The sequence below is a fragment of the Epinephelus lanceolatus genome, chromosome 12 (genome assembly GCF_041903045.1).
Source record: "Epinephelus lanceolatus isolate andai-2023 chromosome 12, ASM4190304v1, whole genome shotgun sequence".
NCBI classification, from domain to species: Eukaryota; Metazoa; Chordata; class Actinopteri; order Perciformes; family Serranidae; genus Epinephelus; species Epinephelus lanceolatus.
This window is the reverse complement of record NC_135745.1, coordinates 31,228,867-31,250,344: the sequence shown is the minus strand read 5'-3', so window position 1 is coordinate 31,250,344 and position 21,478 is coordinate 31,228,867. Positions and strand designations below refer to the sequence as shown.

The window sequence follows — 21,478 nt, the reverse complement described above, 5'->3', positions numbered from 1 at the left end:
GATAACGTGTGTCAGCCGTGTAAGACTGAGACCTTCAGTGTGCGTCTGTGTTAAGGGGAAGGTGTAGGCCAAATGTGAATAGATGGGGGACGAATGACTGTTGCCATGGAAAATGTAAAGGAGTGGAGTGGGAGAATGAAGAATGTCGAGGATGATTCTGGGAGCCTCATACTGGGTGTTAATTATTCAAACTTCCTACAGCTCATATCCACACTATGTGACAGCGCTGTCACTATGCTGTCTCTGTGTGAGCTGTGAAGTGAAGCTCTTCAATTGAGGTTACTCTGAGCAGCCTGCAAAACCTGTATCAAAGCAGGTCAACTTCATCATTCTCATAAGTTAGATTTAGTTTTTGCAAAGCCTGAGTGTAAATTCTTGTTAAGAATGTGTCTGCCTTTTTGTGGTTAATAGGCCTAACCCAGTTCTTTGTCTTACAGGTTTAGATGATAGGAGTGGGTCCAGTCCCTGGGGGCCAGGAGAACAGAACAGTCCATCTTTCAACCAGGGACGGGTACGGTTTATCCTCACTAACTACATAGAGTCTGGCCGATAGCAGATGCTATTGAGAGAAACACAACACAAGCTTTCACACACAATGTATGATATGGAACAATAAGTTTTCAAACTGAATTTGACCCACTGATACAGCACAAAACTGGTCGTGGGTAAATAGTAAGTTATCACCTGGTTCTACACCCTTAGTTTAAAAACACCTTAGATTAAGACCTGGCTCAGATTTTAGGAGTTCACAAGAAATAAAGTGGATTACACACATAAGGAGACATTTGACACATCTTCTAGGAACAACACCATAAACATATTCACACGGAACAGTGAAATAATGGTGAGTCACACATTACACAATTTTACGAGGATTGTCTTTGGAGAGGGAGCCGTGCACCAGCTCTGTCACAAGCGTTAGTCTGTCTCATTAATCTCTATATGTCTCATAGATCAGTGGTTTGGATCTCACTGAGTATTGTGAGCCTACTTGTTAAGCTCAAAAAGCCTTAATTCTACCGTCCAGAGTCCTACTATTATTTAACAGGTTTGCAGTTATTGGAGCAGCTATTTAAGAGGGTTAAGATCTTATTTTTAAATCAGTCAAATGACTAGATATTCTCAGTTTAACACTGGTAGTAACAACCAGGGTATGGGTTTAATAAAATACAAAAGCAGTTCCAGTACCAGCACCCTTAAAGTGATACCGATACCAACAGACTACATATGACTTCATATGACTTCATATGATTCCTTTATTTCTTCTTCATGTGAATGGGAGCATTCAGTTGTGGAAAATGCCACCAGATGCCACAGGCCTGTCATGTGTTGTGGCATTTTATTGTAAAGCCAAACTTTTTAGGGGGCATATCAGCGTGCTGAACTGTCACTTCCGACAAATACACCGCCCTTGACTTAACCACACCACAAATTGTATGTGTAGTAGCTGCTGCGGCAGTGGGCCAATCACATGTTGCATAAAATCAAAGAATGCTTGCGGTGATTGGCTGCGAGCAAAACCATGGAAGTCGTCTGTTTCTGCTATATCTGGGTACAAGAAGGATTGAATGCAGGTATTGTTTGACTGTAGAAGTCTTGATACTAATTGGCACTGGGTTATTTTGGTCGATACCATAAAGGGATCTAGTACCAACACCTAGCCATACTACAGACCTGTACACATGCCACGTTTCTTGCACCCTCAAATCCTAATGTGTTTTCAAACTAGACACGTTGTAGGTGCATTCACAAGTGAGAGTGAAGCTGGTAAACATCTTGCCTTTCTTCCATAAACATCAGTGTATGATAAACATGGAGAAGAAGTTGATTGTTGCAGTGTAGGGCTACCCAGAGCTTTACACCTGTCCCACGCACAATATTTTTGGCTTAATGCACACTTGGGAAAAAAAACCTGGAAGAAGATCAGCTCCGAACTCAGGATTTCTGGTTAGTAGGCTATGACACAGTGCCGGTTATGGTCACTTAGCAACTTCAGAAGCAACCTGCCTCCACACCCTTTGGCACAGAGTAGAAACAAGAGTAGCAACCAGTGCCCAATCTGGCGTTTTCTAAGCGGTTTAAGATGCCTCGGGCAGGCATTTATGTTGAGCCCTGATTCCCACTGTCTCTCTCTGCTGCCGACTGAGCAGCGCTCTCACTCATGCTTCGGAGACAGACCATTTAATTGTAAAATAAAATGACAAAATTGCTAAAACAAAACAACTGTTGATGTATTCAGACAGTTGCAGATAGCTGACATATTTGTCCAGCTGCCCAACCCCACTGGGTATCTTGGGTTTATGGATGGTGCAGAGTCTCCCAGACATGTCGACCTGTCCACACTTTGAACTTCATTTACTCACATACTTGTACAGACATTTTCATTAGACCTAAATGCAAACTGAGAAATATTGGTAAATGCAATTTATGGATCACTAATCCAGTAGTGTAACTGTGTAGCTGCTAAAGAATGCCATGTTACCCTGTCATCCCAAAACAGAGCAGTGTGAAGCCTCGTGAAATACTAGCTGTCCCCAGTCTCAAAGCCAAGATGGATAATCTTTGTTGACTCATTTCATGAACATGCAATGTATTTTGATTATATATGTTTTCTATCTCTATGTCCCTGATGTCTCTGCTGTCTTTCCCTCAGGGTTACGGAGAACAAGGCCTTTACAGTGAGCAAGAAGGCATTGCCTCTGCCCCCATGTATGGATCAGGAATTGTAGGTAAGGAGGTTTGAATTATATAAAGCTGTTGAAGCATGGACACCACAACTTTCATGTGGGCTTTTTTTAAAAAACCAAAAAGAATCAGGGGAATTTTGGGGCCCAGTGTTTCTAATGATAGGACTTCATGACAGAAGAACATGCTGATTTAAGTTTATATCAATGGACTGTGTGACTGAACCAACACAACGAGCTGTTTGTTTGAGAGAGCAGTCATTCATAGAATAGACACTAATGTACCACTTTAGGGCAAGCCATATTTATGCTTAGGTGGTAATGGATGAAGAGAGCAGGGTAATCAGGGAGGATGTGGAGGAGGGGTTCTTTCATGTGTTGTTGTTGCAGTTTGTGTGTTCAGGGCAGGAGGGGGTGGGAGGATGTAAAGGGCACCCATGCACAAACAAGGCTTTCCCTTGGGACAGTGGTAGCCTATAGCTCTCCTCTGTTAAACTGTCAGGGGAGGGGACGGAGGTTTGGCACAATTGCCCCTGAACCATTTATAATGGGCCAATTTGTTGTTGTTTTGCTGTCCACAGCCATAAATACCACACATCATCATATACACTCGCACAGCAGATGGGAGGCACCCAAATGAAGAAAGGGGGAATGGCCAGATTGTGATTTAGTATTGACATAAAAGCCCAATGTTCACGATCATGACCTCTTTTTATATTCCTTTCTCCTCACAGGGAAGGCTGAGCGAGGAGCATACTCGTCATTTGCAACACAGGTAGTCAGAATCATCACCGTCTCTCATCATGCTCTTTTAGGGAAATTCTGTCCCTTAGTCAGTTTCCTTCACTGCATCACTCTGATTTTACTGCTATAATGATTTACTTCTACACCACATGAGCTTGTGTTTTTTCCACCATCTCTAGCCGGGCTTTATGCCCAGTGAGATGCCCATGCCCAGTCCTGATGCTCTCTCCCCGTCTGGCCTGAAGTCCAATCCCCAGTTTTATTCCTCCTATGAGGGAGGCAACTCTCGCAGGAGACCCTCACAGGAGCCCGTTGGTAAGATTGTAAAGGACTGTTATAAGTGTTGGACACAGTCATGAGATTTCGTTTCAGAAAAAAATTCTTTGTGCTGATTTATATTTAAGTGTATGTACATCATCACTTCTGCTGCTGAGGTTTAAAAAAGTGTTTGAGAAATCTCACTTCTGCTTAGTTAAAGAAAGTGAAATCACCAATGAGAGAGGTCATTGAATGACATGAGATTAGAATACCTTTTGATTGGGCATTAATAGTCAGATCGTGCTGTAGCGCAGCTATGTAGTCTCTTCTTTACCTCTCCTTTGCCTTTTTACACAGAACCAAACAATGACAGCATCATGCCGCCCCAGTGTGTGATTGTAGAGGTGTGACAGGCGTGATGTGTACCACAACAGTGTCAGCCTCTTGTGTGACATATAACATGTGCATCAGCAGCGCTTTATAAACAATAACAATAGCATAACATGGCAATAACAATAATTTACCATCCCTGTTACATGGCGGCTGATCTCATTCTCTGCTCAGAGGGTAAGAAGCTCCTGGACCTTTATGTTTTCCAGACATTTTCAGTCAGTGTTTTTCTTCTTTGAGTTAGCTGCCAGCTGCTTTTTAAATCTCCTGGCAGTGGGTCACCTAAGATGTCATCAAAACGTTACACCCATCCAGTCCATGGTAACATCCTGCGAGCTGGCCCTTTTACACAGACTTCGATTAGGCACTGCCTTCTTAAAGGCGATACAACTCTGTCTTTCCACTTCGCAAACCTATCTTTCATAAAGAATGGCGCGGTGGAATAATGGCGCAAAATTCCTGCTTTGAACAGGCAGTGTAAAAGGGGCTAGTGAGCAGTCATAAAAAGGATAGAGTGGTTCAGCAGGGCTTCAGAAGGAAGGGGGCTGCATTAATGAATCCCTACATTGGTGGTTGTATGAGCAATAAGTTACCTTATAAGTTATCTTTGTGTATGCGAGCATGCTTTTGTGATTTCCCTCACATTTTGGTTTTAAACTGCATAACTATTGCTGTGTTTCACACCTAGTGTCCACCCTACTCTAGTGTTTTGGAACCCCTAAAACGGAGGCCTCTGAAAATGCTGCTGACCCTGTTTTAGTGTGAAAACTCTGGGGTTGCACTTTAGCTTGGACGACCAAAAACGGAGTCTTCAGAAAACAATTACGCAGACACACACATTCGCTTTTCAGTCCCGGCATGTCATGCAAAAACATCATAGCTAGGTCTAAAGCTATGCCTACGTACCTTTTGTGATTTTATCCTTTTTGTCAGGGCACCCCTTTCTCATTGCCATGGCTTCCTCCAGTGATGGATAATGCTTTGTTACCACTCTTATATCACACCCTATTTGCTTTGCAACAACTCCCAATCTGTTTTCCGCAGCCTTCACTGTCTTTTCATGATACTTTCAGTAACTGTTCCGCCTTTTCCTCTGTCCAAGCAAAGAACTCTCTGGTCCTACTTTTTGCCATCTCCGTATTTTCTGTAACTAAGTAGCCAACCGCAGAGTAGACAGTCTGCTTCCTGTTTACATCGGCATGCCTGGTTATGGGATATGCATTTTCAAGTGTGTTAATATGGAAGGAGATTATGTCTGATATGGTGCTTAAACACTTGTGTGTGTACGGAGTTTGAAAATTTTAGTGTGGATGTGGCCTTTGTGTGTGTGAGCATGCTTATGTAATTTCCCTCTGTCTTCCTCCCCTCAGGACCACAGCCAAAAAAGATCAGGAAGGTGCCCCCTGGCCTGCCCTCCTCGGTGAGTACAAGCATCCAGAAACGTTGCAGCCCTGGAATATATCTCAGCCCTCGCAGTCAGTTCATGGGAGCTCATGTTGTCATGTTTTAACACTGCTTTTCGCATTCCATTCGGCATCTTTAAGCCTCTCCTTGGCTTGCAACGCAGTAGAATAGCTGCAATACAGGACATCCAGCTCTTACAGCTGTGAAACTGCACCACTGATGTTTAAAAAAAAAAAAAAAAGTAGGAAAGGGGGGGAAGCCACTCATTCACCCAGTCAGTCATTTGCAGCATGTATTTATAGTGTGTTGTATTTGTAGGCCCTTTACTTTATGGCCACATTTCTTCCCCTCTGCCAAGTTTACCCGTTAGATCACTGAAGGGAATTCATACTGGGGTTTGATAGTTCGTACTCCACCTCATTTTTTCCCTCCCACTCTTGCTCTCTGGGCACCCTATTTCCTCCTCTTCTCTGTTTCTTCCTTCCCCCTCCCCCCTCCTCTCTACCCTGCACCCCTCCCACCGCACCCCCCCCCTTCCCGCCGCCTCCCTCCCCTTTCTCTCTCTCTCCCTCCCCCATCCCTCTATCCCAGCTGCCAGTGGAGTTGGCTGCCGTCCAGGATTCGGCAGATGGTTCAGTAATTAGGAGTGCATCTCTCCGTTCCCTCTTCTCCTCTCCCTTCTTTTTCCTCTACTTTTTCTCTCTGTTTAATCAAATTACAGAAGAAAACTTCAGTCCATTTGGATTTGAGTTTTGCAGAGGCAGTTTGATACTTGCTTTTCGTCTAGAATAGTCTTGATTGAGAGCGATGTGATGGTTCAGAACATTGGGTCCTTTATACCCATATACCATGCTTCAAATCCGATTGCATCTCCCATTGTGTGGTCACATATAAATGTGTTTAAGGGTGTGAATTATGTATCTGAAAACCATTCTCAGTGCCATTCTGTTTAACAGGATAAAATGTAAAGCCCCATAGAGATGGGAGAGCTCAGTGAGTGAAATCACTGACACTGCACATTCATACATAATGCTCAGTGCCCCAGTCTGCAGAAATGTTGCAACAGACTGTTTATTGAATTAAGTTGTAAAACCAGATCGTAAAAATAGATTCTTGTCTAGTAAGGAACACATACTTTTAAGAGCTGTGTTTAATCAGGTATTTAATGCATTTATCTTTTTTTTTTTAGTTTAAAAACTTAACTCAATTCCCGCCACTATTTTTATGGGGAATTAATTTGTGGTCATGCTCCTAAGCACAAAGCACAAGGACTCTCCGAGGGAACTTTTTTACGAGTATCTCAACAGAAGTATGCCAGATGCAGTATGCACTGTACGTTCAACGCCTTGGATAGACTTTTTTTACGGTAGTGATTTGTGATACAGTTCACAAACACTGAGCTGAACTCTTTCACCTTTTTTCCGTGTATCCTCTGTAGGTTTATGTATCAGCCTCAGGAGAGGATTTTAACAGGGACAATGCTGGCTACCCGGCCTCCAAGACAGGAAACGTCTACCCACCACCATTCTACATGCAAGGTCAGTCGAAACAAGATTTGCCTTCAAAGCGTCTCCTTGTTCATTGTGTTGGGTCAAGAAGTTCAGACTGACTGAGACACTTGTTGTTCGTGTGGGTAAATGTATCGGACACGTACAAAGGTAATTATGACCTGGAATTAGCTCCTAAAGATATCCTTACGGAAGTCCTGAAGAACCTAGGAGCTGTAGCCGTATGCGAGAAAACACCAGGGTTGCCATGGTGAGGAAATTTTCCCACCGGTTAATAAACTTGTGACAGCGCTGGTGTTACCGGTCACACAGGACATTTGTGGATGACTCTTTGTATCTTTAGAGTACTGCCAACATTTTCTATTGCTGTAGCTTCCCGTTAAAACTGGCAAACATGAGTTGACTTTTTTTATGAAGTGGTCACAGGAAATGCATTTGTTACTAAGATTAGTGCTGCTGCTTTCATTCATAATAAATACATCTACAAAATATGATAACGGTAATTTCCAGCATTTGTTGGTAGTGGATCAGTTTTGAAATATTGCGGGGAGTAATGGAATAAGAAGGAGCAGCTACAGTGTGATGAAGAGCTGCAGACGACATGCTGCACACCTCCGACTTTTTAGCAGTTTAATCAATGCCTTTTCCTTCATTAGGCAAGGCAAGACAAATGTATCTATATAGTACATTTCATGCCAAAAGGTACCTCAAAGTGCTTAACACATTATACAGGGAAAAGCACAAGTAACAAATTATAAAAACAATAAGCAAAAGCACATAGACTAAAGACATTGACAGCAAACAGGTAATAGCACATAGAGTTAAAACAAAAACAGTAGAACAAGTCTCTAATCTTAGCTCATTTGGCCATTTGCTACACATTTGAGCAGCATAGAAGCTAAAAGCAGCTTTGCCATGTTTAGTTTTGACTCTGGGAACAACCAGTTATCCAGAACCAGCCAATTTGAGAGGTCTATGAGGTTTGTCCTGGGTCAGAAGATCTGACAAGTATCTTGGACCCAAACCATGCAGTGATTTATGGACAAGCAATACAATTTTGAAGTTGATTCTGTGAGGAATGGGAGTTAAACTCTGAGCCTTTTTTGGTCCTTTTTATAAACCTGGCAGCAGCATTTTGGATCAGCTGAAGCTGTCTGATTGCTACCCTCAGCAGACCTGTGAACAGACCAATGTAGTAGTCTCGTCTGCTAGAGATAAAGCATGTACAAGTTTCCTTAACATCATCAGGTTAGCTATCAGCTTGGAATTTGAATCACAAATATTGCCAAATAGGTCTATCATCTGACTAGTAAAGAGAGCAAAATGACAGTGGAAGCGCTGGGCGAGTAATCTAATTGTTGTATGCCCGAACACCGTGTAACACCAGTAACACCGACTATCGCGGCAAGCCTAGTGAGCACCCTGTGGTGCCCGGGTGCTGAATAGTGCACCACAGTTGAATGAAGTCATCACAGTAATGTGACATGTCTCATATGTGGCCTTCATTGTCCTCTCTTCTCCTGTGGCCTGTTATCCCTCACCCTTCTTGCTCCCCCCTCCTCTGCTGGATGTCCCCTGACAGAAGGCCTCCACCCGCCCTCTGATCCATGGGGCTCTGCCAGGTCGATGGTTCAGCCTGGTTATTCTGCCATGCTGAGCAACTCCCCCCATCTGAACCAGCATGCTCCCTTCACTGCCATCAACCCCCAAGACAGACTGGTGAGTTGTGGCTTCACACTTTGCTCTTGTTTATCTCTGAGGGCATAATGAGGTCTTTGACACTTTTTGACTAATGCATCAATGAGGGCTTCTGTCGGGTCGTGTATTTAAATCATTAAACATATTTGCTTCCCAGAAACGGCAGCCACTGCCCCTCTCTCCCCAAAACTACCCCATGCATGGCAGTGAAGTGAACGGGGCTCATCCCGCTGGTTTCCACTCTGGCCCCAGCAGCTTCGGAGTCCCCAGCCACACACCCCCGATGGCTGACACCATTATGGGTAAACCCTTTAGTGTGTGCTCTTTTCTTTGTGAAAAGTTTCATGCTATATTTACACGTAGCAGAATAATTATTGAACATGGGATTTAATTGAAATTCTTCTATTCTTCCCCAAAAGCCAATCGAGGTGCAGTACCTGGCAGTTCAGGTGATGAGATTGGAAAAGCCCTGGCATCTGTAAGTAGCAAGAGCCACAAGACTTTAAATGTTATATATTACCATAGCATAAAAATGTAAAGGAATAAGATGAACTTCATTTAATTAAAAACAAATTCTTCCTGTGTCCAGATCTATCCTTCAGATCCACACAGTAACGCCTTCCCTCCATCTCCGTCTACTCCCTCTGGCTCTCCACAGGCTGTATCAGGTGAGGGGAAGCTCTAGTCATTTTTCACTGAGGCTTCAAAGTGAGCTGGTTGATTTGTAGTTTTATTCAGGTTCTTTCCTGTTGTGTAAGGGGATCATAAAATCTTAAAAATGCATTGTTGTTATTCTGACTAAGCCTCAACTGTTCTTCATGACAGTGTAGCTCCATCTATTGGGTTAAAGGTGGAAGTAAAACATCATTTTAAAACTCATTACTTTAGCTTTACTTTCTTGTGTGCAAATTCCATCACAATATGAATCATTATAATGAGTCAGACATATTACTCAGAACACATTACATGTCCCAGGAAGCCGGTCGCTGCTACTTGTTATGGGCCTGTCCAAAAGAAAATCCTTTTTGCACAAGTTTTATATTGAATTAGTGACTGTTTTTGTGACATAACTCACTTTTGACTGGGAACACTGACAAGCGATCATCTTAGCTGACAAGTCTAGGTAATGACCTACAAACAAAATGTCTCCACAGCATTATACTCAGAGCATGGCTGAGCCGCGCACAGTTCAGGGTCACCCTTGATTTATCTGATTGGTTTGCATAATATAAATAACCCAGATTGTTGTTTTTCAGTGACATTCTTCTTGTGCTGGCACTGAACAAACAAAACAGAGATAACTTTGGCATTCAAGACTGTCTTGACATTTAGGTCATCTGATTTAGCAGTGAGTTAGCTGTAAGAAAAGTTTCACCTATTAATGGAAATCTTTCCAAGATGCAATGGATACTTCTATGGCCATGATTTTGTTGAAATTTCTTTCATTTATTTTAAACATTTTTGGCAATTTTGAAAAGCAGACAGTAGCATTTTTATTTGTACATACTGTAAATGGAAGTCATCAGTATAACCTTCACTTGATCTTTCAAACAAACACGCACACACACACACACCATCCAAATATAACTTATGAGAGAGGAAGGGAAAATACAGAAAAAAATAAATAAATAAAATGAGGGTGGGGTCACTTCCCCATTTGTCTCTACACTGAGTCCATGAGTAAGCTCATCACATATTTTATACATCAAGAAAACGGGGAAATTGAGGTAAGTATGATTCCAATAAAATAAATGACCTTACTTTAAAATTGTCTATTCAAGTCATACTTTGTCTAAGTAGCGATGACAAATTTAAGTTGAATATCTTATGTAATTGGATGTTTCATATCCCCATCACAGTGGTTTCACATGTTGAAAAGGTGCAGTCAAAAACACAGTTTCAGTCATCCCGTGTTTCATGTTCAACACATGATAAAAGCATCAGTGTGTTAAAAAAAGACATTTCTTTTGCATGTGTAGGGCTTAAAACAGTAAAACCTGGACATAAAGTTCCGAATGTCTTTGACTGAGCATGCTGATATGATGTGTTAGTATAAGGAGACCATTACTCAACAGCAATACCCAAGCTCAAGCCCCAGTTACATCGTCTACTCTGGTGTTTGAGAGTGAGACATGAAAAGCTTATTTTCAGGAGTGCTTCTTGTTGACCGACTCAGCGCTCACATGTCCCTGTGAACATGGGGGCGAGCAAAAACTGGAATATCCATTTGGAGATAAATGAAGTATCATAATCCACTACAAAGTCTGGGGCATTACCTGTGTGTAATATGTATGTATCAGTTAATAGCTGATGCAGTTAATAAGGGCAAATGTACAAAGCAAAACCTTGTCATCTTTTTTGTCTAGGCTCTGCTTCCCAGTGGACTCGATCCTCCGGCCAGGCCACACCTTCACCCAACTATGAGGTTCAGTCCATGGTGAGTCAACATGTCTTTTCTTTTTCACGCGAGGGAAGCAACAAAAGTTTGTTGAAGTAAATACAAATGGAAATACAGGATGCAACAGTCACTCATGCATCACCTTCTACTGTCTCATCGTCGCATTATTCTTTACTCTCTGTAGCCGAGTAAAGTGGAGGACCGCCTGGATGAAGCCATCAATGTTCTTCAGCGTCACGCCAGTGGACAAGGAGGGCCAGGCCTGGCTGAAATGCACAGTCTGCTCTCGTCTGGTTTAGGGTTACCTCAAGCCTTCACCAGCGCAGCACTTGGATTGGCTGGTCGCCTGCCTGGACTGGTGAGATTAACAGTAGCAGCAAAGGAAATCTGTCTGCAAATGACTGAATGGAGTTTGATATTTTAAATGAATACCTGTTTTGTTGCTCTTATGCTACTTATGTACTACAAACGTCTGACAAGATCATTGAAACCCTGTTAAATTGTTGTCCTGAAGGTGTCAGGTCACCACGAGGACTCTGCTGGTCTGCCATCTAGTGGAGGACTAATGCATGGACACCACGGCCCCTCCTCTGTGCAGCCTGGCTCTCAGCCTGAAGGTTTCACCGGTGAGACTCACCATTTGTTCTTCCTGTCAGAGAAATAAGAACAAGTTTGGCATCACTGGATGTTAAGTAATATTTTTTGGTTCTGATTGTATCTTATTCAGTATCTTTGTGTCTGAACTCTCTGTGCAGGTCTGTCCAGTAGCCTCAGTCGCTCCAGTGGTTCTGACATCAAACGAGAGGATAAGGAGGACGATGAAAATTGCTCCATCACCGACAGGTCAGAGGACGAGAAAAAAGACATGAAGAACCGCATTCGAACAAGGTGCCTAAAACTTTTTATTCCCCACACATATTTATACTCCTCTATCATTGCATGAGATATTCCTGCTGTGGTCAAAGTTTAATATGTGTCAGAAAGAAGTCTTTGAGCCTTTCTAGATATGATTCTCATTGATTTCTTATTTAATTAATAGACTTATGGGCACTAGTCATTAAGCTCAGAACATGCAATATATAATTTGGTTGTGCTCCAGCCTTTTCTTTTTTTGGTATCGGAGACTGTTCAGTTATAAATATATTCTTGTTTCTAAATCTGTATTGGATTGTTAAGATTCATCATGTGTATGGAGGAAAGATCACAAGTAGGGGCTATCGTTTACTTTTAAGTGGAAATGGAAGACTTAAGAAACTACATAACCAAAACACTATCCCATTTCAAATTTTGAATCAGTAGAGTCCAAAAATAAAATCCACATCCAAGAAAATTTAGCACTGAGTAAAAAGACCAACTTTTTATGTAAACCCGACGTCCATACAGATATAATATCTGTATCAGATATAAAGGTTAATGAACCACAAACAAAAGACGATTTCATAGCCAGTAATTAGAAGAAAATTTGGTTTTAAGAGTTAGAATACTTGAGCCAAAGAATGACCATTAATGGATCAGTAACTCACCGTGTGGTGCGTTGAATTTGTGAAGAAAACTATTCTTTTCCAGTATTCCTCCACAGTGAACTAACAGTCCAACATAGGAGACATTCTACATAAACTGAAGTCATAGCGGTCCATATTTAACAACAGCAAAACTATATCAAAACATCCGTTTACAAACTCTCAAACAACTTGTGCAGTATAATTCAAGTGTCCTTTATTCAGCCTTTTGCTCAGTGCTTCCCAAACACACAATATTTGTCAGGACAAACAGCTTTGTGCAGAAGAGTTGTGCACCTGGGCACGTGTGCATTTGAACTCTGCTCAAGCGGAGCTTTAACATACTTGCGTGCCCAGGCAAGTTCAGGGTGCTCTACTTGTAGAAGGAGGTGTTTTATATTGAGACTTTTTAGTGAAAATACATGTGTTTGGGAATTAGTAGGGCTGGGCGATATGACCAAAATCTCATATCACGATACAGGTCATTTCATATTCCGATAAAGATACATATTACGATATAGCACATTTTAATCCAATGAATCAAAAGTTGCCCCCACCCCACCCCCCGGCATAAATGTGCCTCTGTGTGTGCTTTTACATAGCATGCAGGTGTTCTGGATTCAGAGGTGTGACGGGGATCAGACTGATCAGAGCTTTAAACTCTGCCATGAGGGAGTACAAAAACGTTACTAGGACGAGGGGAGGGCATTTCTCCTCGTTTGATAACATTACGATGAGTCGGGCAACCGACTAATTTTAAAGAAGACGAGAGAAAAAGACAGCGAGAGTGAGCAGCTGTGGTCGAGCAAGCTCGAGAGTGAGTGAAGAGAGGGAGCGCTGGTAGCGAGAAAGCTGGTGAATCAGATCAATAAAACGTTATTTTCTGATTGTTTCACAGCGGTTATGTTCTAAAGCACAAACACGCCCACACCCCCACACACCTCCCGCTCAACACTGAGGCTCCACCTGATTTGGTCTGAATATTTTCGCCATCTCGCTGCGTCTCTGTGGGGCTGAGCCGTCAGTGCAGCGCAGCAGAGACAGTCAGCGGTGGAGTTATATAAACTCATTATGTTACTGTAAGTGCCGTAAAAGCTTCTTGAATTAAAAAGCCACGAGGAGTAATTTATCAATGAGATCCGTGCAAAAGATGGACAGACTCCAAATGAAGAAAAATATTGCCGTAAAAAGTGTAATTTGCGTCACAACGATACAAACGATAGAGCAAAATATGAAACGATAGACATTTTTCTCTCGTCACACGATATATATCGTCATATCACACAGCCCTAGGAATTAGTGAGCAATCAACTGATTAAATGAGACTTGGATTATACCACATGCGTTGTAGTATATTGCTGTTGTTAAACGTGGACCCCACGCCTTTTTAGATTTTCTGTTCAGGAGGCATGTGAGAAACACAGTTTTCTTGGCAAATTCAAGGTCACAGGCATGGAGTAATTGATGCACAAGTTGTTGGTGAAGTATTCCTTTAAACCAGATCAACACTTCACGAAATTGGACCTGAACTTTGAAGTAATAAAATCACAGCTATAAACACTGCTACAGTCAATCACATTATCTCACATTTAAGTGTTTATCAGCAATATTTTCTGTTGATTCTTTACCAGCATTTTGACCACAGGAACCAAGTACAAATTTTGGTTCCTGTGCTGTTCTTCAGATGTGGATTCTGTTCCTCAGGCTCCATCATTCTGGTATCATTTGGTCAAAAACTGACAAAGTGCTGCGACCAAATGCTAATGTGACCCACCTCTGTAGCAGTGTTTGTTACTGAAAATTTATTTTACACTATAATTAGGAATTTATTTTCAGTGAACTGTACCCATACTGTTGTTTCATTCCCTCCTCACCTGCCATTGGCTCTTCACTAGTCTGGATGATGAGGAAGACGATGAAGATCTGCCAGTGGAGATTAAGGCTGAGCGGGAGAAAGTGAGGAGGATGGCAAACAACACCCGTGAACGGCTACGGGTGCGGGACATCAACGAGGCTTTTAAGGAGCTGGGCCGCATGTGTCAGCTCCATCTGAGCCACGAGAAACCGCAGACCAAATTGATCGTGCTGCAACAGGCCGTTAACGTTATTCTCAACCTGGAGCAGCAAGTTCGAGGTCAGTGGGTGTCCAGGGAGGAAGGAAGAGGAGGGGAAGGGCCTCTTTTGCAAAATAAAACTCTCCCACAGCTTCACTTCCCAGCTCCTGACACATCCTGTTAGGCATTATAAAACTTTGAAAAATTACTTGTGGTAATTCATGGTACTCCACTTGTGGTGGTAAACACGTTACGCCTGCTAAATACCAGTGAGCACCTGTTTTAGGGGGGTTACTTTTAAAACATATACTTCTAAAGATTACTAAATACATGCACCTCTGTTATGTCTTGGGTGCTCGACTGAAGATGTAACCACTTTAAAGATCGGCAAGAACTTGCTATCTTTCGATCTTTGTGCTTTTTAAACCTAAAACTCATGTTTTATAATGTGACATTTACTGGAAATGACACACAATATAGCCAAAAGCAAATAGGTTGTTCTTAGCGATGGTTATTTACCAGAAACTTTAATCTCCCTGGTGATCTCCCTCAAACCAGCTGCCATCTTATTTAGGTTTTTGTTGTCAAATAAGGAGGTGTTGTGTCAATAACTCCTCATTTCACCTTCACAAATCAGCCGTTCTTCGTCCGTTGAGGAGCTTTATAAGTGAACGCCAGGAATAAATAGAAACAGGGCGTCTGACAAAAGTCAAAACAGAGGCTGCATTGCTCGTGGCCAGTTAGAACATTTCAATATAAAACAATGCAATCAAACACCTTGCGTTCATTTAGGGCAGGGTGTCAAAGCAAATACTACAGAAACAAATAAAGCAATCCCTTCGTGTAATCTATTTTTAAAGACAGTAGCTGAATTCAGAATACAGCTAAACCAAACGCCAGTGAGCGCTAGTCCATCCCAGAAATGATCCACGCAAAGAGGACACGGCATAAGGAAGTGAAGCTGTGTGACTGTTTTAAGACACGCCCATTCTCCACTTCATCTTCTAAGGTTTTCGTCCTCTGGTAACACATACAGGACGTCTACTTGTTCTGATGCAGTATGTGTTGCCTTGTCTTATAATTGGCTGTCTGTTTCCACTGTGTAAATGCTTACATGTCTCTGCCTCGCCCTCTGACTGTATTAACACATCTTTTAATGTGCTCATTTGCTTTTTCCTTCATCGAGCTTTTGTTAAACCACAAAGTCATTTTAATTTCTACGTTATTTCACATTAAGATGTCCTTTTCTTTTTTCTTCTTCTTTTTTTTTTTTATAAACCCTCCACTCATAGCATACCTGTCTGTTCACTGGCACCCCGGTTAGCATGAAAGCAGGGCTGTCTGTTGTCATGTGTATTAACCTGTCGTCAGCTTCGTTGCAGTGTTTCTGTGCCGCATGTCCCAGCCTTTGAGCATTAACCCTTTCATTTTTTTGCCACCCTGTTTTTTCGAGACCAACCTCTCCATTTCTCCACTCACTCCCCCGTCCTCTGTCATTTTCTTTTTACAGATATCAACAGTGACCTCCTCTTCCTCACACTCAGATAAATACATCTCCTGCTGCTGATGTATTTAACACGATGCCCTCAGTCTCTCCTCTTGGCTTTTTTTTCTCTGTGGCTCTTTCTATGTTGGCAGAGGGTTTTGCTTCCTCTCTCTCCCTTTCTCTCTCCCTCTTCATAACTTCTCTCATTCTGCTGGACAGTCACCATATCCCCTAAACTTCCATCCTGGACCCCAATGACCAAAAGAAATCGTTGTTGGTTGGTTAGACTTCAGGACAGATCCATTAGACCTGGTCGCTCAGGTCGACTGTTGTATCTCGATCGTCAGTGTTCTTGGCTTGAGATCATTTAGAGTTAAACTTAAAGCTCTTGAGAACACATCCATTCATTTTTAGATGTATTATTTATCATTTTCATATTTTAGATGTACAAAAACAGTTCCCACCCCTCCGCTCACTCTCCTGCAGCACAGCCCCACTCCACTGGGATCTTCTTCAGCAGTTCCACCTGTCTCATCTTGGGTAAAGAGCTTGAGGTCAGCATCATATATAGAGGAAGGAAGGCACACTAAGAGCTGTGTTACAGGTTTAAAAGAGTGTAACTGCAGTTGTAGCCTAGGTTCAGCAAGGGTTGTGATTTGGGTTTGTTAACCAGCCCCTCCAACCCCCACTTCTCCTCCTGGCTGCAGCGTTGTCTCGGTGACCGATGAGAACCTGACTGCCGAGGAGAAGGAGCAGAGGGAACGCGAGCGCCGCCATGCTAACAACGCTAGGGAGAGGGTGCGCGTGCGCGACATTAACGAAGCCTTCAGAGAGCTGGGCAGGATGTGTCAGGTCCACCTGCAGAGCGACAAGGCCCAGACCAAGCTTATCATCCTGCAGCAGGCTGTCCAGGTCATAATGGGCCTGGAGAAGCAGGTGCGAGGTAGGTCAGCCAATACAGGAGGGTCTGATCCACATCAACCAACCAACCATCTCTTATCATAGCTGGACAAGTTGCCAGTCACTCACCTGTAGGAAAATCGCTCCTCTAATTTTGTTCTCACTTACTGTGAAGCCTTCACTCTCTCTCTGCTATTTGCTCGTATCACTTTGAGAAATGGAGGAGAAAGGGAGAATATCTGAGGAAGTATATCCCTGCTTTCTGCCAAACGCCTGCAATTTCCATCTTACTTCTCATTTTCCTGTCTTACCTTTCCCATTTTTTTGTTCTCCTTGTCTGTTACTGACTGTTTGTGCACTCAAAACTCTGCTTTAATGTCTTGAAGGAGCAGTTTGTAAGATTCAGGGGGATTATGTGGCATGAAGTAGTGAGGATTGCAGATTGCAACCAACTAAAACTTCATGGTTAGGAAGGAAACTCCTTCAGTGTTCATTGTTCGGGAAGTTGTTACTAGGAGCCGAATTATCCACAGAGGTCTCTTCCTCTCCGAAACATTTAGGCCAGGTGATTAAAACCGGTAAAAAGACTGAATAAAGCAGTTTGATGTTAAAAATCAGTGTTTTTCTGATACTGTTTGGCTCTTCACAGACAAACTCTAATGTGTGCTCACCTATTTTCTCTGGCAATTTAATCTGTGCTCATCTTATTTCTAATCCAGACAAGAGGTTTTTACCGTGAGCCAAATTATCCAAAGAGGTCTTTTCCTCTCCAAAATAAACGTACACATTGATTTAGACCAGTAAACACTGAATAAAGCAGTTTCACGTTGAAAATCAGTGTTTTTCTAATGGTGTTTGGCATGTCAGAGACAGCCCGTTTTCCCAGCACTTGCTAACGCCTGCTCATGTTTTTTCCTTTGATTAATTAAGATCCAGACATTCAGGAGGTTTTTACCTGCAGCCGAATTATCAGCAGGGGTCTCCCTCTCTCCAAAACAAATGAACCTAGTGATTTAAACCAGTAAACCGCTGAATAAAACAGTTTCACGTTAAAGATCAGTGTTTTTCTAAAGCTGTTCATCACGGAGGGGCTTCTCACTACAGTGGCTGATGCAAAAATTCAGGTGGCCCAATCTAGAGTGTGTGTTTGGTTTGCTCATTCTGGGCTAACGAAAACATGATTCTTATATTCTGGTGATTATAAACTAAGAAAAACACACTTATTATATTCCATTTCTGCCAGTATATCCCCCTCAATCCTACAAACTGGACCTTTTAAAAAGATTCCTGAGGGTAAAGCATAGTGAGATAATCTCAAGACGTCCTGTTCTTCTTCCTTTACTGTGTCTAATCTCTGTGTTGATCCTTTTCCCCAAAGAGCGTAATTTGAACCCAAAGGCTGCCTGCCTCAAGAGGAGAGAGGAGGAGAAAGTTTCAGGCGTGGACCCCCAGATGCAGCTGGGTGGGGGGCACCCTGGTCTAGGAGGAGATGGACATATGTAACTCTCAGGTCAGTCTACAGAGTGTGCGCAGTGGGATTTATGGTGCCTGAACAATAGCTTGGTTTCGTTTTGTGAAGATACTCATTGTCTTTTCTCTTCTCTCTTCCAGTTCCTGTTGATTGTACAGCCCTTAGAACACGTGGCCTTAATCTATCATTGTCATGCATCTCAGTGTGTGTTAATCAACTCTTGGAAAGCACACACGCACACACACCTCATTACTGACAAAGCAGGTGGCCACATTCCTGACTACGAATACAAAAGTAACAAGCACACTCTCGCAGAATGAGCGGAAATGTATTAACTTTAACGTGACAACACTTTGAACCGAGGACAGCGGTTTGGAGACGGCGGAAAATTGGATATGAGGACATTCTTACGATCGTGTTTTTGTAAGACACTTTGGAAAAATTGCTTTTACTTGTTGGGAGCAAAACTTGTTTGGATCAAATGAAACTTTTTGGATCAACTGCTTGTGTGAGCAGAGTTAGGGTTTGTATTGTTGGATGATTATTGGCATTCCCATCTGAAAAGCAGGTCTTACATTCTTCACAGGCAAAGAGGGACACTGGGTTTATGAACCCGTTAAAGCGTGCCCACAAGAGGCCTAATGCATAGTGTTTAAGATGAAATAGCCATCATTATTATTTCTCACGTGATGACTGAATTACAGAGGCAGGTTTGGAGACATCCAGCTACTAAATGGCAATCAGAGAGCTGACACCTTTTTTGTATTTCTGGATGTGTTTTTTAAATTTCTTGCTTTGGCTGAAAAGGTGCCACAGTCACTGACTCACACACACGTGATGGGTTATTTTTTCTTTATTTTTAACTGTGGAGTCTTATCTCTTAAGTCCTGTACATCTGTTATGGTCACTGCCATGCAAGTGGAACGAAAAGACAGCCGGAGAGAGACCCTCCACTGACACAAACGCGAGCAAAGACTCGATACAGATCCAGGAACCACAGTGATGTTGACTCAAACGTGCACATCCTGACCGGTTGGACTCGAGCGTTCAGATGTCATCCTCACTGCTCAGCTCCATGATGAAGTCAGTCACTCTCAGCCTGCCCCTGTCACACCACACCTAAAGACTCTGTTACAGCATGGTGAACTTACTAAACTGAAGTCTCGGAGCGATTTGTGTCACATTTTGCCAGAAGACAGAAATAATTGAGTATTGAAAGGGATCATGAGTGTTCTGCTGCCCTGTAGAGAATTTACTCGCCATTGACGGACTTGTTTTGGTTGTTGCTGTGTGTTGAGAATTACGTGTTTTTGTTTTCCCCTTTTGAACAACTGCAAAGCCTGTTGTGAGGATCTTCCTTTTGTAGAATTGATTTACCTTTTTTTTTAATTGTTTTATTTTTTACTTTGTAAAATAGTTGTATGAGTTTTGTTTTTATCATTTTGGAATGCTTTTTCTTTATTTTTTGTTTACATTGTTTAAATGTAACACGACTCTCAATTTTTAGATTCCAGGAACAAAGTGAGGTGTTTTTCTTTTCGTGCCAGGTGCTTAGAAATGTTAGAAATGACAAACTTATCTGGCTGTAACATCACATGTTGTGATATTGCTCTCTTTAAAAAAAAACAAAAAACACAATGCATGTTTCAGCACAAAGCTGTCAGGCCAGTTGTAATTGGATGGTTCTGGTGTTTGCGACAGATTTTTTTTTTCTTAAATGAAACAATATTTTTCTTCAGCACGCCCCCCTCTCCGCTCCCTGATGTCCAGCTCTCTGATGAGCGTGTTGATTAGTTTGAGGAAGGGGCAGCGGGGGCGGTCTGCACAATCTGCAACATAATTCACTGTTTCATTGTGATATGAAGCATAAAATGAATCAAATAGGGTGGCCTTAGTCATTTTCCTGACTTTGGGAGTTTTGATAATGGTTACTCACCAGTGCCTGAATACTTCACTGCTACATGGTGGATGACGTTGCATTTGAGGATTTATAGGTTGTACCTTTTTATATTACAGATGTATAAAACATATATACTTCATCTGACAGTGTCTCAGAACATCTAAATGAAGAATTACACTCAGTGACGCTGACTGCTTCAGTGTCCATGTCATTAAATGTAAGATGACTAATAACCAGGGATCTCATTTATAAGAATACGTTGGATCTATACTAAAAATGTGCGTGCAACAATAATTTCTCCATCTGTGTCGCCATTTTCCCATCTCTAACTGTTTATAAGCATGGGTCAAAGCTTCTCCAATCAAGTCTGTTTTTATAGATCAAAACTCCTGCGTGGGAAGTGTCGCACGCAGTTTATAAATGAGACCCCTGGTATTCAACTTTGACGCTGAAAACTACTTAAAATGTTTCATCTTTTATGTACTGATTTTGTTAAGTATAATTTTGTCCTTGACTGGCATGTGCATTGATATGTATGTACAGCTGTATGATACGTCAGCTTTATCATTGTAAGCTGATACTGATATGTAACAGTATTTGGTTTCTACCTGTCATGTTTTGTCACAGATCCCGCCCCGCGGACGAGCCCCAAGCATTACCTTTCAGTTACTCTAACCTTTCGGCAGAAAAAACGTGGTGTTTGTTGTGATATGAAAAATCTCTACTGAAGACTTGTACTTTTTATTTCTTTACATGAAAGTTTTTTCTGCAGTATCCGAGGATCAAATCATGCACCAGATATTTTTTTTGTTTTTAACAGAACCCTTTCTGTCCTTCACAACAGATGAACTGCTACAAATCTCTCTGTCTTCACTCATGTTTGGGGACAACATCTATGTAGGCTATGTCCTCAAAGTGCCTCCAGTTTCCTATTTTTTATATATAAAGTAGATATAGAGAACTGTTGTGTATATAACAGTAATGTAGCAATAAATGTGCCATTTTTAATAACAAACAAAATGTCTCTTTTTAAAACCAAGACATTTGAAAACACATATGTATTTTCCCTTTTGCAATGCAACCA

The 21,478-nt window shown here is 42.0% G+C and overlaps 1 protein-coding gene across 2 annotated transcripts in view; it reads left to right on the top strand.

Annotated features, from left to right (window-relative positions):
* The window catches only part of tcf3a (transcription factor 3a), a 32,690-nt gene extending 11,276 nt beyond the window's left edge, over positions 1-21,414 (top strand). The window contains exons 4-20 of one of the 2 annotated variants that reach the window (XM_033650282.2): positions 438-511; positions 2,654-2,729; positions 3,419-3,459; positions 3,608-3,743; positions 5,447-5,496; positions 6,919-7,018; positions 8,571-8,707; positions 8,844-8,988; positions 9,106-9,164; positions 9,276-9,354; positions 11,053-11,123; positions 11,269-11,442; positions 11,599-11,710; positions 11,840-11,972; positions 16,831-17,066; positions 18,402-18,533; positions 18,635-21,414. In XM_033650282.2, the coding sequence (XP_033506173.1) occupies positions 438-511; positions 2,654-2,729; positions 3,419-3,459; positions 3,608-3,743; positions 5,447-5,496; positions 6,919-7,018; positions 8,571-8,707; positions 8,844-8,988; positions 9,106-9,164; positions 9,276-9,354; positions 11,053-11,123; positions 11,269-11,442; positions 11,599-11,710; positions 11,840-11,972; positions 16,831-17,066; positions 18,402-18,526 (1,748 nt within the window). In that variant the 3' untranslated portion in view covers positions 18,527-18,533; positions 18,635-21,414. Of the gene's footprint in view, positions 1-437; positions 512-2,653; positions 2,730-3,418; positions 3,460-3,607; positions 3,744-5,446; positions 5,497-6,918; positions 7,019-8,570; positions 8,708-8,843; positions 8,989-9,105; positions 9,165-9,275; positions 9,355-11,052; positions 11,124-11,268; positions 11,443-11,598; positions 11,711-11,839; positions 11,973-14,478; positions 14,718-16,830; positions 17,067-18,401; positions 18,534-18,634 lie in introns of both variants that reach the window. The other variant, XM_033650281.2, reaches the window with a different exon arrangement.
* The last annotated feature ends 64 nt before the right edge of the window (positions 21,415-21,478 follow it).